General features: G+C 36.8%; 1 protein-coding gene across 1 annotated transcript in view; it reads left to right on the plus strand.

Annotated features, from left to right (window-relative positions):
* The first annotated feature begins 8,326 nt into the window (after nt 1–8,326).
* c4 (complement component 4) overlaps nt 8,327–19,698 on the plus strand; it is a 32,247-nt gene continuing 20,875 nt past the window's right edge. Inside the window, exons 1-11 of the mRNA XM_066699800.1 lie at nt 8,327–8,594; nt 9,440–9,638; nt 9,803–9,989; nt 10,282–10,352; nt 10,914–10,999; nt 11,239–11,321; nt 12,001–12,088; nt 12,186–12,291; nt 16,472–16,598; nt 18,151–18,266; nt 19,469–19,642. Coding sequence (XP_066555897.1) covers nt 8,533–8,594; nt 9,440–9,638; nt 9,803–9,989; nt 10,282–10,352; nt 10,914–10,999; nt 11,239–11,321; nt 12,001–12,088; nt 12,186–12,291; nt 16,472–16,598; nt 18,151–18,266; nt 19,469–19,642 — 1,299 coding nt within the window. The 5' untranslated portion in view covers nt 8,327–8,532. The remainder of the gene's footprint in view (nt 8,595–9,439; nt 9,639–9,802; nt 9,990–10,281; nt 10,353–10,913; nt 11,000–11,238; nt 11,322–12,000; nt 12,089–12,185; nt 12,292–16,471; nt 16,599–18,150; nt 18,267–19,468; nt 19,643–19,698) is intronic.

Here is a 19,698-nt window from a genome sequence, read left to right on the forward strand (position 1 = left end):
TTTTGCCATTTAGGCTATATTACTTGAGTGTGAAGCATTGCGATATAATTTTGTGAAATGCAAAAGCTCTTGGAAGAAACTTTTTGCTAATTATTCTGTATACCAGCAATGATTGTTGGCAAATCTAAAGAAGTCACACACACACACACACACACACACACACACACACACACACACACACACACACACACACACACACCAGATGTATAGACCTAACTTACAAATGCATATTTAACTAAATCTTCAGTGTGGTAAAAGCTTGATAAACAAAATGGTAGCCTATATCTTACATGTGAAACATGTACAATTGCTGAAAAACATTCTAACTCTGGGCAAGAGGAGCAATTCATGTCTGGTTGCAGCAACATTTTTAAATACAGTAGATAGTTTTTCAGGTGGTCTGTAGATGACCTGGCGAAATGAATGAAGAATGCAGTCATGATCACATTATTATTTTTACTCTTTCATTTACTCAATATGGTTCTTTTGAGGATCCTCACCCAGAAGGCACAGTTTTATTCAGCCGACAGATTGCTGAAGGAGAAACCGTATGCCTTAATTTCTGGTACAAGGTGCATGGTGACAGCACAAGAAGGCTGCCAGTCAGGGCATGGTGCTCCGGGCAGCACAGTCAGCTGTGGTATGTGGAGGATAGTCACGTGAATGTCTGGAGAAAATATCAGATAAACATCTACAGACCATGCGCTTAATTCATTTAATTAAACTGCTTAATAATAACTTTTTATGGTGATAGTTCCTTCTTGTAGACAATTATTAAATACATAGGAAAGGTTAGAAACAAGAGGGGGCCAACTAGGCCCATCTTTATTGCTCAGTAACCTATTGTCCCAAGATCTTCATCTAGTTGCTTCTTCTTTGACACCTCCATTGTTTGTTTATTTGGCCCTTACCTTCAAGGTAATCTGCAATATTCAGTTATTAAACAGTTTGTTCCAACTTGTTATATTCGTTAGTGTCTTCTGTCTTTGCCCCACATTCACCTACACTGAATTTACAGCTTTCCCACTCATTTTAGTTTCTTTGTTGAACTTGGAACTGTTTGTATTTCACTTGTCAAGTTTTTTAAGGTTTTGAAATACCCAGATCTGGTCTAACTGTTCCTGGCAAAATCTAATGAGCAATTATACTTTTCTGACCTATGACGTTCTAAGTATAGGAATTCTGTTTGTTCATCTTTTTCTTTCAGTTTGTTTTTAGAGTTCATGATAAGTGCCAGTAACCATATTCTTCATTAATAAGCAGCTGAAAAATTCAAAGATGGGCAAACTCAGGAGAGCAACATTTCAATAAATTAGAGCATGATAACAGTTGTAGCCTTCTGTAAATTTGCATGTTTCAATGCTTAGACACTGAACTTCGACCCTTTGTAGATACCTGTGCAAACTAGAATCTTGACATGCCACTTTTCAGAGGTTAAATGTCATTACAAAAAGTGTAGAAGACTTCCTGTATGCAGCTAACAAATATTTATGGTTTGTGGTCAGCACAAATGCTGCAAAGAATACAGTCAGAAATGCATTTAACAATAACTGCAGTCACTTCAATATTATAATTTAGGTGTTTTCAGTACAACTCAACAGACCTGATACGAAAGAACATGTTTATTATACACAATATGTACCTTTATTAGTGCTAACCAAACTTTTTATTATGAATTTCATGGAAGTATTTATTTTATTTTTACCCAAACAGCACCTGGGGAGCAACTGGCTTACCTGGCTCTAAATCTGACATCAAATAATAAGGCAGTTAGCACTATTATGTTGTGAAATTAAGCAAAAAATAAAAATTAGTTTCCCCACATGAAAGTGATTTATTAGGATCTCCTAGGCACAGGATTTTTATTACAGTAAATGCTTGAGAATATTAAAGTTCAACTTCTTAATAATAACTTTCTTGCTCACAATTCAATGCTTTTCAGCATGTTAATATTGGTTTTAGGATGAGAGTGTGATACTGTTCTACAAATTCTTGTGTTGGCCTATATTAATCTGGCTATGGATATTCAGTTTGTATATAGTACAATGTACAGAGTGATGAAGCTTATTTTTATTATTAAAAGCCCATGAAAATGATTTGAACTAATTACAGCTAATGCATTCCTCCTGCGTTTTATTGTTGAACATTTCAGTTTGGTTGTTGCAGAGTTGCCTGATACTGTTATTTCTGTAAAATGCATAGACCCGCATTATCCTTTGAGGTATGAAAAGGGGCAGCTTTGTGGGACAGGGTTGTTTTTTTTAATTACAAAAAAGGGGACTATAATTCTGCATAGTTCTCTTCTCAAAGTGTTATCAAACTTATCTATGACATAAACATTAGTTCCAACTTGGTCACTGAATTGTAAATTATTCAACCTTATTCACAATACATTTTTTCAATAAAGGCAAGGAAACCACGAGCCCATACTGGTTTATACATGCCTTAATTTACATTTTATATAAAACAATGTATTCTTAAGCTGTACTGTACTTGAATTCAGACTTTATAAACATTGCATGTAGGTTTGGGTTTGTGTCTACAGATATATCTGTGCCTCTGCAGCCTTTAACAAAATACTTTTTATCTTTAGTAACTTCTCATAGTCCTCATTTTTTCATATCGGCTTATTTTTCTCTGTTGCACCAGCAAAGCACAGAATAAGATAAACTCACAATCTTTGTCCACTGTCACAGAATGTATATGGTGTAAAATGAAAGCATTACATTAAATTATATTCCTTCAGTGTGAATTGTTTAATTTTGTGCTTTAATTTCTTGCGGGGATGGCCAAGTTTTGAAAAACAAAAATAAACCCCCCAATGAAAAATAACAAAATTACAACTCTAGTAGAAATGATCAGTTCAGACCAAAGTGGTTAGCACATCACAAATGTGGGTGCAGTATTTCCGGGATTAAAACGAGTCCCTTTCAAGTCAAAAGCCATCTATTTCACAGGTTCTTTTTGGGAGGGGAAGGGGTGTGGTTTCACATCATTTGACCAGATCAAACTAACTCCATATTAGAACAAATGTTGTTCCCCGATTATGCCAATGCCAGCCTCAGAATCCAACAAAATGCTCCCTCCCTAATGTGCTATCCCAACAGAACCCCTTGCAGTGATTGTAAAGCCCATTTCCACAGGCAACAGCTCAACCTGCTCTAATGCATCCTCTTCCATGTTCTGCTCCTACAGGGAGACCACAGCAAACCAACCTCAGGCTGAGCGCAATGCTGAACAGAGACGTGCTCCAAACCAGCACTTCTCTAAGAGTCCCCAGGGCTCAGCTCGACTCAGCTCAGTCGGGAAGCCACTGTTTCGGGCACATCTGCATTTTACAAAACTATGTACAATTGTTTTTATATATAAAAAGCTTTGGAAGCCCGACAGTCTAAACACATCACTGGGGAACTTCACTTGGCATTGCCTGAGGGATGTGATTGATGTGAAATATGGATCATTTTGAACTCCCAGATCCTAACAGGAAGGAGACAAGTGTGCCAACACTGACATCTGTCTGAAATCTCTTGGTAAAAACTACACCCTGCAGTGGCCTGCTCATAAACCACCACACATTTGTGCTGGACAAACAAGTCCGATCCATGGAGGCCCCACCTCGCAACTTACAGGACTTAAAGGATCTACTGCTAACGTCTTGGTGCCAGATACCACAGCACACCTTCAGAGGTCTAGTGGAGTCCATGCCTCGACGGGTCAGGGCTGTTTTGGGACCTACACAGTATTAGGCAGGTGGTCATAATGTTATGGCTGATCGGTGCATATTTTAACTTTATTCATTTTACTTCTGTATTGTTGTTTGGTCTTTCCCATTATAAATGTTACAGTCTCCAAGATCAACTCGATAATTAATCAGTAGTTCACTTCATCAGTGGGAAGAATAGAGAATATGTGGTCTGAGGTTTGCTGTGCACAGGAATTTAATTAATGAAAATATGAATCTTAGCCAAAGTGTAATACTTCATTTGTTAAATGAAAAATGCATTTAATTTTTAGGGCAACTTTAAAATGTTCATGATTCCAAGTTATAAGAGCTATATACATGCTAATTTATTTATTTATATATTTTTAAAAATAGCCTTTCAGTCTTACTGTTCATCCAGTATTATATGTATATGGAATTACAAAGACAATAATAATAATAATAATAATAATAATACAAAAAATCTATCTACACCACTCCTTCTTTGATGTGCAATCGGTGATTCCACCATCTCCAGGTGTTTTACAATTTTTCATTTTCTTTATGGCATAACCTACTTCTGGAAAGATATCTGGTATTGCACTTGTGTTCATTTCATTTTAGATGTGGTGTTGACTGATATAGGTACTACAACCTAGTAACCGCTCCGTACTCCTTACAATGTTTCACTATTATGATCTTTTATGTTTTAAGGAAGAAAATAAAAATTAATACATATCTGAAATGTGATCCTACAGATTTCATACATACTCCAGCTGAATATGTTTTCAATACAAACAGGATATTTCAGTGACAAAATATTGTGTTTCCCTCATCACTTAATGGTAAATTGATGGAATGGATGGAATGAATGGAAAGTTTCAGTAATAGATTTCACTTTTCAGAATCTAAAATGTCACACATACAATAAATGTGTCTTTTACGGAGAGGACACAATCGTGCATATTTCATAAGCATGTTCCGTTAGGCAGTCTGTTGTCAGTCAGGGATTTAGTATGTTGGGATTTTGATGTTACATTTCCAGCAAACTATATTTAAAGCTCAAAATAAATAGGTTAATATAATTAAATCAATATTGACACAACTAGAACTACTTTATTATTAAACCTCTATTGATCATTACAAAAGCTGCAGTTTTTTTTATCCTATTTTTAAAATATGTTTATGTAACAAGGTATCAATGAATGATTTAAATTAATTCCACTTTTTTTTTTTTCATTTTGAGTGTCTTGTACAGTAAATAGGATAAGCTATAATTGTAATAGTGCATACAGAAGTAACGAGTCCTGGCTTTATAGCTAGGAGAACTCGTGCTCTTATCCTTGTAAGCAAGATGTTTTCCAAAATGATCAGGCAGTGTATTTCCAGTGCTGTATTTAAAGAGTAGGGGTCAGTGTGAGGATAAAGCAGATAAAATCTCCTCTTCTCTGTCCCCCCCTCTCTCTCTTCTATCTCAGCCCACAGCTCTCTTGCCTTCCATTGATTTCTTTTTCAAATCTATCTGTCAACTGTGCTACCTCCTCTTTGTTCTCCTCCCTCACCTCCTCCCTTGACTCTCTCTGTCCTCTCACGTCTCGTCCTGCCCATCCCTCCCCTCCTCAGCCTTGGCTCTCTGCTGTTCTCTGTGCAACCCGAACTAGTCTGCGTGCCGCCGAACAGAAGTGGAAAAGGACCAAACTCCCAGCCGTCCTCGAACTCTACCGCTCCCTACTGTCCACATTCTCGTCCTCTCTCACCTCAGCCAAGAAGTCTTACTTCCAATCTCTCTTCGAATCCACTATCAACAACCCTCGCAAACTCTTCTCCACCTTCTCCTCTCTCCTTGCCCCTCCTCCCCCATCTCTCACTGCTGATGATTTCGCCTCCTTCTTCTCCTCCAAGATTGCAGACATCCGCAGGCTCTTCAATACTCCACCCTCATCTCCCATCACACCGAAACCTCCCACCGACCAAGCTTCCTTTTCTTCATTCTCATCTCTCTCAGATGCTGAAGTTTCTGCTCTCCTCCTACATCACAAACCCACAACATGCGACCTGGACCATCTCCCTTCTCGTCTCTTCCAAGCAACTTCCTGATCTTCTCCCCTCCATCTTCTCCCTTCTCAACTCCTCACTCCTCTCTGGCTGTTTCCCCTCTGCATTTAAACAAGCTGCTGTCATCCCAATGCTCAAGAAACCAACCCTTGATGCCACCTCTCCTCAGAACTACTGCCCTGTTTCCCTACTTCCCTTCCTCTCCAAGACTCTCGAGCGGGCGGTCCACCGTCAGCTCTCGGACTTTCTGTCCCAACACTCACTCCTTGATCCTCTGCAATCTGGCTTCCGCAATCCACTGAGACGGCTCTCCTGGCTGTCACTGACTCCCTCAGCCGTGCTTGGGCGGCCTCCCTCTCCTCAGTCTTCATCCTCCTTGACCTCTCTGCAGCATTTGACACCGTTGATCACTCCATCTTCCTCTCCTGCCTCGCTGACCTTGGGATCTCTGGGACTGCTCTCACCTGGTTCTCCTCCTACCTCAGTGACTGGTCCTACCAAGTGACATGGCGAGGCTCCTCATCCACCCCCAACCTCTCCTCACAGGTGTTCCCCAAGGCTCCGTCCCGTCTCTCTCTACACTCGCTCCCTGGGCCCCCTCATCGCTTCCCATGGTTTCTCCTACCACTTCTACGCTGATGATGCCCAGATCTTCCTGTCTTTTCCCTCTTCTTACCCTCTCATCCCCTCATGCATCTCTTCCTGCTTGTCTGCCATTTCCGCCTGGATGCACTCGCACCACCTCAAGCTCAACCTCTCCAAATCAGATCTCCTCTTTTTCCCCCACTCTTCCTCACCTTCTGCTGACCTCCCCATCTCGATCCCCTTGGAATCCACCATACTCTCCTTCTTCTTCCGCTAAAAATCTAGGAGTCACCCTCGATCCTGCGCTCTCCTACACCCAGCACATCACCACGCTGACACGCACCTGTAGATTCTTCCTGAGCAACATATGCTGGATCCGTCCATTCCTCAACGACTACTCAACTCAGCTACTTGTCCAGTCACTGGTCCTCTCCCACCTGGACTACTGCAACTCCCTCCTGGCCGGCCTGCCTGCATCCACTACCCGCCCGCTCCAGCTCTTCCAGAACTCTGCGGCTCGTCTGGTATTCTCTGTGCCACAATTCACACGCTACTCCACTGCTCCGCTCCCTCCACTGGCTCCCGATAGCAGCACGCATTCAGTTCAAGACTTTAACCCTCACCTACCGCTGCCTTGACCACACTGCACCAAGCTACCTTCAGTCACTCGTCTCTCCATACATCCCCTCCAGACCTGCCCACCGAAGTCAAAACAGCAGAGTCCTTGACCTCATTCCGGCACTTACTCAAGACGCATCTCTTCCGACAGCACTTGTAATATTAGTCCTCTATCCCTGCTAGATAGCACTTCAGCTTATTATGCTCCTCGCGTTCTTGATTGTTTTCCTCCTTGCTCCCTTTCCCCGTAGCCCTCGTCTGTAGCCCTACATCTTGACAGCACTTAGCTTTCACCGTCCAGGATATAGGACCTCACTTACTGTACTTGTGTAAATTGTAAATTGGAATTTGTAAAATGTATTATTTTGAATTGCTATGTTTTAGCCAAGTTGAATTTGTAATGACTGATGCCTTGTACTTCTCTGTAGTTTTGCCAAGAAATAAAAACAAAAATAATAATAAAAAAGCTTTCAGTGGAGTGCCACAATTTTAAGCTAACTTTGTACATGTCTCTAAGGGCCATGCTAAAACTTTTTTTTCCCCCTCAATATTGCCAGTACTGCTTCAGGGTGTAGTGGGAATTGGATATACCAGATCGTCTTCAGATGTGAGACTTTAATAGCATACAATGGCATGCTATTTTTAATTTCTTCCTTTTGCTAAGTTTAGAATTGTACAGGTAGTTAAGAGTGGTTGAGTCAACTTGTTGGATCACTGTCTAGAGTGCTTCTTTTAAAGTCAATGTGGCCTGGGTTCGAATTCTGTCTAAGGTGTAAGTTTAGTGTGGTATATCAGTCCCAGAGGAGGTAGTATGTGAGGTGGCATTGCATAAAGTGCTATGCCACCTCACATACTATCTCCTCTGGGACTGATACACGACACTAAACTTACACCTTGGACAGAATTTCGAAAGCTGTCTAAAGCTGGCAACTTTCTCCTGAAATTGTTGGTTTGGTATGGAAAATAATCATGTAAATACCTGTTACTCTTGTGAATTAACTAATGTTGTCAGTGTCCAAAACTATTGAGAATGTGTTTCATAATCACAATGTGTTTGATTGCTTAACAGTCCACTGATATATTGGCTAAATAACACCTTGTGCTGATATGCATTTGATGTGGAAATTTGTGTTGCCCTGTTTACCAGAAACAGAAAATTGTGTTTTTGCCAGAAAAAGACCCTGATTTCCCAGAAACCATGTGATACCTATTGTAAAATCCTCTCTACTACGCCAAGTTTAAAGTCAAGAGCACAGAGACAGTATGACAGAGCGAACTTTTATATACACCCCCAATGTTTTCGTTTATTTACTGTTCAGCTCTCGTGTTAAACTGTTTATATATAATACAGTATAGAATTGAACACTGATTTATTTTGAAAACACTTTGGTGGCTGCCTGCTCTACAATTTCTCAACACAACAGCCACAGTATTTGGTTCCAATCCGTGCAAATTAATAAGTAATCTTAAACAAATATTTGGCTTCATTAAAGCATTATTGCCAGGGAGGAAGCATCAAAAGAGACTGGATTTATTCTGCATGAACATGAGAAGGAATTAACCATAAGGAAAGAATGGGTTTCTATCTGATGCTCACACTTGCGGCACTGACTGCACTTGCTGAGCTAGCACCATTGTGAGTATTATAGAATTACTATGTGATATAGTGATATTTTCCCCCCATCACTTTTTGTATGGTTTGTGCCGGATAGGACTTATTGATTCTACTCTTAGCTAAAATTTGAGATTTAAAGTTATGTACAGATTTAAGGTGTTCTTGTAAATTCTATTTCTAATTAACAAACTCTAGAGATGTAATGCATGTTAATGCATGAAAATTATAGTTGATATGAAGTTATGATAAAAAAATGTATTTCTGGATGTATTTATAAGAGTCTTCCTAACTCGGAATGCATTTAATGGGTATCTGTAAAATCAGGCATTGCTGTGCACATGCTTTGAAACTGATATTCACAGATGTATGTGTAATTAATAAATATGCACTGTGACTAAATTTGTTTTGACAGACATAATTAAAATAACTTGTTCAATAGATTAATTATAGGATGATAAATGAAACTTATAATACTAAATTTATTCTGGTTTAACCTTTCTTCCATTTAATTGAATTGAATTTAATATTGAATATTTTGGAAAACTGTGCACTATGGCTAACAGTTTTGTTTTTAAGTAAGGAGCCTATTACTGAATTGAATTGCGTAGTAGCACCCTCATTGCCAAAATGAAGCTCAGAGTTTACCAACAGTTCAAGGAGAATACAATTGACAAACCCAATAATTTCTGGAAAATGTAGGGTGTGCGAGTTATCGCAAAACTATCACAATGCACGTTGCGTTGCTTTCGTTTTTAAAATAAAACTAGCCCTGCACAAAAATGGGACCCTTTTTTTGTGGCTTTGGTGAAGTTTGAATGCCATTTAATTACGCCTATTTATCCAGTGTGTGTGCTACTGGCTTCTAGGTGCCTGATAACTGCTCCAAACATTATTAATCTGGGAGAAGAGGAGACGGTGGCAGTGCAGCTTCATGATGCCACAGGTGTCATTAAAATGAGGCTTTACTTTGAAGACCAGAGGGAGTATCCTTATAAGCGATTGTCAGATGAAATTGAAATTTCACTCAATGGGGGAAATCAATACCAGGCAGTTGCTAAACTGACGGCAAGTATCCATCACATTCCACCATGTCCAGTATTGTTAGCAGGAATATCTTTGTTAAAATGTATTTTAGAATGTTAAAGAAACATAGTAATACAATATGGCAACATTATTATTAACAACAACCACAAAATACAACTTCCCCTTCCCCCCCTTTTTAATTATAGGTGGATCCTACAAAGTATGTACTATCAAAACAACAAAGAAGCAAGAACTTACCAAATCCCTATGTAACACTTGTTGCGATCAACAATGTTTTTAAAAATCCAATGAAAGAACTCATCACTCTTTCCACAAGGAAGGGTTATATTTTTATTCAGACCGATAAACCAATCTATACTCCAAGTGAAATAGGTAAAGTATGGTGCTGTTATTTTTATTATGATTATTAATAAGTAAAATGCTTGCTGTTGCTCATATTTCTTTGATTCCAAATTATCATGTAATAAAATTGTAGAAGAATGTGCAAACAATATAAAGCTGAATCTTTAACCAGGTCAATTTTTTCTTCCAACTTTGTTATTCTTATAATAACTTAAATCAATTGACGTTGATGTTATCAATATTAACTTAATAATCTGTTCTGTTGTCTCTGTGTTCATGTTTTTTGTTTGTTTGTTTTCCCTTAAATGTATTGTTATTTCAGTAAATTTCCGTATCTATACATTGGACAATTATATGGCTCCTTCAGATGCAACTGTTGAAATTAATATTTTTGTAAGTATGTATAATAATTTCTGAAATGCTGGTGAATATACAAGGAAATAAAAGGAAATGTTCTTCCAATGTCTTCTGAAAATTAAATAAATTCCTACTGACTTGCAATGTTCCCCGATTCATATACAGCTTGAAAATGTTATTCAAAGGAAATATTACTTTCAAAATGTCTTGACAACAGTTCTTAATTTAAACATGATTAGTTTGTCATATAATGCTTGTTAAAGTTAAATAAGTCCATATATTTTGATATTTCCCTTTTTTTAATAAAAGTTATTGAAACTGCTGGGGACAAAAGTTTGGTGAGGACTCCAACACACACACACAAGTATATTTTTCTCAAACTCTGTAGAGGATGCACATGATCAATAGGACCACAATTGGAGATCCTGTGGAATTGCTTTGAAAAGTTGCTCAATAGGACATGTTTAAATGGCACTTTCACTAGACTAATTTGACACACACAACACATACTTTCGGACAATTTAACCAATTCATAGAAAAACATGGACTTCTGTGTATCAGTGTTAGTGATTATATGACTGGCTTCATTTTCTGCAGAACTCTAAAGGTTTGCGGATCTACTATGCAGTTAAGAGAACCCATCAGATTCTGAAACAACACATAACGATCCCTGACGTTGAACAGTAAGTGTGCTCTTAATCCTTGAGTAGTTCATATTTTAATCAATTGCAATATTTGGCACTTTGATACTGTTACAAAACGCAAAGAATTTGGATTAGAGATTGAATGACGGGCTGTACATTTGTAATATATAATAAAGAGCTATATTGTTGAAATTCCAAGTACTGCTCTAGATTGTTGATTTAGTCTAACAGGAATGCAAATGATTCATAATGATTTTTTAAAACTATTTCTCTTCTAGGGCTGGCAACTGGAAGATTGTTGCTTCATTCCACGACTTTCCAATGTCGAATTCCACAGCTGAATTCCAAGTCAAGGAATATGGTGAGTCCTTTTTAGGCCTGAAAGTAGAAATGTGGTGGGACTCTTGGAAATATCATAAAAGTTTGTGTGATAATCTGAAATACAATGTCTGATTGAGTTTTGTCTTTTTATATCAATCCAATGTGGGATTTAAATTTAAAGAATAATATAAAGAAGAAAAACAGAAGTAAAGTAATTCTGAGTTAGGTCTGGATTGTTCTTTACTGTTCCTGCTTAATGGACAATCGCAAAGAATACTGTATTCGTTTTGTCTGTGACTATTGTAAAAAAACATTACAAACCATCTCATCTTGTAGAATAGAGGCATCTGTAGCACAACCTGTATTTATGCAGTTTGAAGGCATAGCTTACTCAGTTCATTGTACTGTGTGCTGTCTCATCAGCGCACTGTTCAAGAAGTGTCAATAAATCAGACTCGGTACGCAGCAAATTAATTCAATTAGATTATTTTAAAGCCTGCCAGTTTCTCACTGTAAAAGTAAACCCTGTTGAATGTGACCTGCATGTTTGTCCTTTACTCCCTTTATTGTAGAAAATGCTATGTAAGTAGACTCTTGCTGTAAAATAATTTGGTCAGACTTGCATCACAGAGGGTTGGGAAAAAAGTAGGAATATCTGTACTGCATTTTATTTTCATTTGTTTTTTCTTCTTTTTGTGTGTCCTTGTGATTTTTTTTAGTCCTCCCGTCGTTTGAAGTGAAAATACAGGCTTTCAAGCCATACTACATGCTGAAGGAGAAGTCTTTTCCTTTTAACATCTCTGCAAGGTGCTGTGGGTTGGAGAATTTCATTCTTGAATAGTGACTTTAGTGTCAGCATTGAATGGCGACATCACCTTTACTATTGAATGTTTTGTTTTTTCAGGTATACCTATGGGAAAGGTATCAGCGGTATTGCGTATGTAAGATTTGGTGTAATTGATGAAGTAGGAAATAGGATATTCCTACCTGACATTGAAATACAGACTTCAGTAAGTATGTTTTGCATTATAGGAATTTTGGTATAAAACAATTATACAAAAAATGCAGGCATTATACAGATATATGTAAAATGAGAATCATTAAATTGAAGACAATGGGCTAGATATTCATAGGGTTTGTGCACCACATGTGGCTATCACACAAAAATGCTTTTTTTTTGTTGCTATATTCAAAAATCCATTCTTAATTGTATGCAAGGCACAAAAGGGGGTTGGAGTGGCTGAAATTTTGTGTGATTCCTGCTATTTTTCTAGCTGTGTGCCGCGCAAAAAACAGGTTGGGAACTATGACATTAACTCTGCGCACAGCACTATTTCAGGGGACAGCGACTGCACAGCGACATTCCAGCACACAGTCAACCATGGGGCTGTCTGTTTTTATTTATGGTTGCATGTCTGCTGCACCATAACAAGTTCCTACCTTTTTTTTATTTTTTTATTTTTTTTAACAATGACAAAGCATACATGCATAAATATGTACATATGGAACGTAGTTGGTAGCATGCAGCGTGTCCCCGGTCATTGCTAGTACTTATGTTGTTTATAATCTACAATTTATTACCTCACAAATCTAGGATGTTGGACTTGTATTAACTGTATATTTTATTATGCACTTATGTAATTTTGAACTTGTAATTTGTACTGTACTGATCTGTAATTTTACACTGTTTTGCACTTTTATAACACTCTTATTGCCCTGGATAAGGGTGTCTGCTAAGACATAACACTAATAATAATAATAATTTGGACAGTAATGCTGCACTGTACACTGGCAACAGCAACCCCAACACAGGCGAAGATTGAGAGTGACTGGCACACTGACACAATTCACCCCCCTCATACATTCTCTATCATAGAGTCATAGAACATGTGTGTGTGTATATATATATATATATATATATATATATATATATATATATATATATATATATATATTACTAATTCTAATTTCTTATTACTTCCACATTTATTTGTGACTAATTCCAATAGTGGAGTCATATACAACCAATTAAGACAGTTATTTATTTTGGCTGTAGGCTAAATTTAAGATTTCGGTCTAATACTAATCTCCATTGGTTAAGAACAGTGCTATGAACCAGGCATAGTGGGTTTGAATCCCAAAATGGGCAGTAATGTATTTGATTTTGTTTTTGTTTTTTAAATTATGTACAATATATAACTCCTATATGTATGACAATGCAAGAAAATGAACTCATTGATATCCAGTTACTAGATCATTAATCGAATTCAGCCAAACTAAATGCAAGAAATCTAATAATAGGACATCCAAATATGCACTGAATTTAATTACGCTTAAATAAAAGAAATAAACAAATCATCCCTTTGTGCAGTTTCAGTAATATATTTAAAAAGATAAAAACAAGCTTACTTATGGAAATCAAAAGGATATGGTGGTTACACAGCACTAGGTGCTACACATCTGATTTGGACACACAACAGCAGTCATGTACATACTATTATGTTTGATTCTGTGACAACCTCCATACATACAATCAATTATGGGTATTGAGTAATATTTATTACTACTACGTCCCCAGTGGCGATTCTAGAATACGTCCCCAATATTGTATTTGCACTGTAATACTATGCGTATGAGCCTCGTTGTTTACCCCGTCACGACTATGGCATAAAGTTGTGCATTACTATATTACCGAGGAAGTCTGTATTCGGGACTGCACAGTGTGGACTGATGGCAGATGTGATTTCTAATTAGGGGTGAGTGTGTGTGTACTAATAACAGAATGTGAAACATGGCACTCGCCTCATGCCTTCATACATCCACCTGCAGAGTCCTGTTCCTTTAATGGCATGCAAGGCTTATTAACATATGGTAATGAATCGGTAATGGGAAACATGAGATGCAAATATATTCTGGCCTGACATTAAACATCGCGCAATCAAATTTGAATTGCGTGAAAGATTGAATAATTAGATATAACTAGATTAATATACCAGTTTTAGTGTGATATTAGCTTGGCGCATTCAACCATTAACTGCACAAAACTGTGCGGATATTATAAGCGCACTGTGGAGTAGGACCCGACAGATATATCGGAGCACCGATATTATCGGCCGATATTGGCCTTTTACAGATATTTTCTCAAACTATTGGCTAAATATTTTTTTTTCAAATCACCACAAAATCCTTCGTCATACTTCAGACAATAGATAATTACATAAATACATGCTTATTTGGTTTAACCGTTAACACAGAGCTCATGAACAAATAAACGTGTTTTACTAAAACCCTCATAACCAATAGAAAGTATTTTTGAAAACTGCTGCATTGGAGTATACATGGTTTTGATTTGTGTATTATCATCTTGACTGAAGATTACCATATACTATGGTATGGAGGCACATTTGTACTGAAAAGTTAATTAAATTGCTTTTCAAAATTCACAATAGCAATTAAAATAAAGAAAAACAGTAAATGTTCACTGAAGATGTTGATATCAGCAAACAAAAACGGTCTCCAAATGACAAGCAAGCTCAGATCTAAGAAAATTTGTGAAAAACGCATCTCTCTGATGTTGGATAAAACTGAAACTATACATTTATAAAACTATTTAAAATCCTACATCGTGTTTTGGCTGTGATTCGTATTGCAATACGTTTACATTGCATACTCTAACCTGCCCCTGTTGGATCAGCAGTACTGAGCGCAGGACTTGCGAATCTGAGAGAACCTGACGTGTAAAATGTAAATATAAGTTAGACCAGACCTTAAAACTATCATATTATATTATGTATAGAACATGCACATTTCTATTTGTGTGTGAAATTGCTCATATACCTTGGTCTTTGTTCTAATGTATAGCTAGAACATATTTTTCCTTTATTCTCCCTTATTCTAATTTAATTTATTTTTACAATGTTTGATTTGTGGTTTTTATTTATGAAAATGTAATGTTAAGTTTACTATGTAAAATACAAATCCTGCCTTCAGTGCATATTTGACACAATTTCTCTCTGACAGGGAGAGATTTGAGGGATCCAAGCTAGAAAATGTCTCTTTGGCATGCTAACAAAAAAAATATATCGGCAGATCCTGTATCGATAATTGGGAAATTTAGCTTCCCGATTATCAGTATAGGTATTGGACCCAAAAAACCTGTATCGGTTGGGCTGTACTGCGGAGTGACTTAGGAGGGTTTGCAAGGCTCAAACAGGCTTGCGTGAGACAGGAAAAAAATGCGCGGGCACTCATTTTACACAGAAATTGCATGAAGTTTGAATATCGGGCCCAATATGTGCAACACAATACCAAGCATGAAATAGAGGGGAGTGAGTAAGTGAGCAAATTGTATTCACTTAATAAATTATTAATTAATTAATTAATTAATTAATTAATGTATGTATGTATGTATGTATGTATGTATGTATGTATGTATGTATGTATGTATTTATTTATTGGTAGAAGCCCTTATTCAGGGGCGATGTACAGTTTATACAAACATTACAAAAGTGCAGTAATACAAAACTCAATTTAAGCATGCAGAAGCCTCTAGAAGCATCTCAAAGATTAAATGAGAAACAACTAAAATAGAACTAACACCACCCTTCAAAGCATAAATACAAAGTACAATTTAAGACTTACAAAAGTGCAGAAGTACAGTTTAAAAAAATACAAACCTACATCCCTAGTTGAAGTGCAGACATGGGCATATGGGAAATCATAGTAAAACAACAGGAATCTAGCAATGTATAAGTAAGCAGCAACATAAGGAAGCAGTTATACAAAGTGCAAAATTACAAGAGTGCTTAACTGCTCAGGAATATAAGCTGCTATATTACAAGTACAGATGTGTCTTGAGTAATCACCGGAATTCAGCATAAATGTATGCATTAAGTAGTTAATATATTCATGTTTAAATATTTGAATTATCATTTTGTTTTGTGGAAATATGCAACACAAATAGATTTTTTACAAATATTATATTAGTATCTATTAAAAATAAATAGAATGTTCTACAAAATAATGCATTTGTGTTTTCCTTGATGGACTAACTTATTTTTTTTTTAAAATAACCTATAATTGCAATGCCATTTATTTAGATTTTTTTTTCCATTAAGGAGAACAGATAGTAAGTATTGCCTCATTAGAATATATAACTACTATGTTAACAAATATTATTTTTTTATTCAGCTCCAAGATGGCCTTGGAAATGTCACCTTACTCACAGAAACTCTGCTTACGACAGCGGAAAAAAGAAATGTAACAGACTTGGAAGGATTCCACCTTTATATTGCAGTGATGGCTTTTGAAACTGCTAGTAAGTAATTTGTTTTCTTTTTAAACACAATGCAAACATTAGTTTCATAAATGTCCAAAAGACAAAGCTTTTTAAAGTTTCCTCAAATCATCACTTTCCTGCCCTGCGTTTGATCTGGACACCTTCTCGTTGGTGTGACAAACACCAGGAGGCCTGCTCAGCCTCCCAGGTTTTGCCAAAGGTCAGACACACTTGACATCTGTGAAGTATTTCAGATACAGGTGGACTTTGAAGGGCAAGGGCAAAAGCCAAATAATGTAATGCGACCAAAAAATATATAATCCTGTCATGAGTTCTCCTCGCAGTGTGTATTAAGTGATTAATGGTTATAAATGTTTTAGGACTTTTTTTCATTACGTTTAAATATTATATTTTAAGCTGCAGAAAGTAATGCTGGAGAAGTAAAAAGGAAACAATCCATATTCAGTGTAATTAATTTCAAATCATTATTTCATTCACTTAATTCATTATTTCAAACCATTACTTTAAGTAGGGCTGTGCGATATGACGATATATATCGTATGACGATAGAAAAACGTCTATCGTTTCATATTATGCTCTATCGTTTATATCGTGGTGTCGCAAATCGCACTCTTTACGGCAGTATTTTTCGTCATTTGGACGCTTTGCGTTCTGCCCGGTTCTTCCACACGTGCCGGGTGCTGCAAGAAATGTGCATCAGAAACACAAACAGACATGAGGAGAGAGACCTGACACACAATAACCAGCACAACCAAGAGATACTTTAATGCGCACAAGGTCCGCCCCGCTCTCGTGCAAGCAGCACCCACGACAATACACGATCGCACCCCCACTCGCGCTAATTTAGACTGATATAATTTGTATAAAATTAAAGAATAATAGTTTGTTTGCATTTTAATAAATTGGAAAGCAATGCAAACAGATGCAGAAAGTTTAATTATATGGTGAAGTGGTATAACAGCTTTTATTATTATTATTATTATTATTATGATTATTATTAATAATAATAATAATAATAATAATAATAATAATAATAATAATAACTATTTAGTACTAACACGTGCTGTACCGGTTAATAGAATTGAAACGCGACAGTCAGAGAAGAAATATCCCTGTCTAGCAGATGTTAATGAGCCACTGTAAACCCGACTGTTGTAAATATAACTGAATCTATACCATTTTACAGCACGTGTTGCGTGATTACTATTACTTGTGTTATTGTTATGTGACAGTAAATCATGTGCATATGTATGTATGTATGTATGTATATCCCATAACATAACACACGTAATAGTAATCAAACACCACTTGCACTGTTATATATTGCATTCTGCATATATTTACCATGACAGCCTGCATGTAGTATTTGTTAGTTTTGCATATTTAATGATTAAATAAAGACTTGTTTAAATGTCTTTGGTCTTATTTTGTAGCTTGATTGGATAAAAACAAGGCATATCGAGGTATATATCATGTATCGCCAAAACTTCCAAAAAATATCGAGATATCATTTTTAAGTCATATCGCCCAGCCCTAACTTTAAACTCTCTGAACTACTATTTTTTCCCAGGTGGAGAACTTGAAGAAACTGAAAGCACCAATGTGAAGATTGTAACTACACCTTATTTGGTTGACTTGTCGAAAACCAAACAATATTTTTCACCTGAGGGGAGCTTTTCCATATTGGTATGTAAAAACTAAGCAAAGCAACTGGTTTATGGTCTTGTTTCACAACTGTGCAAAAAAGGAACCCGCAAGATTAATGCCATAATCCCATACAATAATATTTCTGGTCTTCCATAGTCTGGACTGAACCATTTGAACATACCAATAGCTTGTTGTAGAGCAGTGTTAATTTCGTCAATGTAAACGATGACGAAAAATATTCATTAACCTATTTTCAGTGACAGTAACTATGACGATAACGAGACAAAAAATACTGTGAAAAATACGATAATAAATGCCTTCTAAATGTAGTTCAATAAAATGTGACGAAACCAAAATTCAACACAAGACTAATGGACATAAATTACAGTATTTTGCAAGGCAACCGGTCAGGGAGTTGTTTCTTGGTCCAATCATAACATAATTATGCATGCCTTGACATGGTCATCGCATTAGTATAGCACAGCTAATCACAGTTCTGCGCAGATCTGTGCTGTGATCGGTGGAATTCTGCAGCTCTGCGCAGAACCACTGAAATCTGCGCTACAGAATGGAACCCGATTATACGGTGGCTCATTGAAGACGTGGAAAAAAAATTAAATAATAGCTCCTCTGGTTATCTCGTGATCACGACATAACGGCCCATTATGTAGTGATGATGGGTTAATGGGAGGTAATTTATGTCGTGATCACGAGATAACCAGAGGAGCTATTATTTTATTTTTCCATGTCCTCAATGAGCCACCATACGATTGTGTACACAAGCGTGTTTTGCTATACTTTGAATGCACTTTATGTGGTTTACTGGACTTAACATGAAGTTGAAACAGATTGTGTGAAGTTAAACATCTCTTTTGTCTATAAGACTGGTAAGTGTGCGTCTTGTAATTTGTAAAGTTAGGATCTAATTGGTTAACTTATAAGCCAAGTTAAGCTCTTATAGCATGAAGTGCAATTCACACTTGGCTATAGTAGGGCTTAACAATACGCTTATGCTTTTAATATCACTTTAAACATCCACTTTTAACAAGTTGTGCATATGTGGGGAAAGTCTTTGAAAATGAAATGTTGAAACTGGTAAGCATTTTAGTCAAAAGAGTAAGACTAAAACTAAATCTAAAATAGCTGCCAAAATGAACACTGTTGTAGAGCAAGACAAGGATACTAGAAAAACATACCTGACCTGTTTGTTTGTTATATTCTGCTTCGGGACATTTTCTTAGGCTACCACAACATATCCTGATGGTACTGCTGCCCCAAACGTGAAGATGAAAGCTGAAGTCCATGTGGCAGGAGGCCATGGAGGAAGCATCAATTTGGAAGGCACTGGAAACCAGGATGGAGAAACGGTTTTAACCTTCAAAGTGCCTAAAATGGCACTGGGTCTTCACATTACGGTAAAAATGCTAATTCAGTCATACAATGATGCTTTATTATTTCTACAAGAATTCAG

This window comes from Amia ocellicauda, chromosome 3 (assembly GCF_036373705.1).
Source record: "Amia ocellicauda isolate fAmiCal2 chromosome 3, fAmiCal2.hap1, whole genome shotgun sequence".
Lineage (NCBI taxonomy): Eukaryota > Metazoa > Chordata > Actinopteri > Amiiformes > Amiidae > Amia > Amia ocellicauda.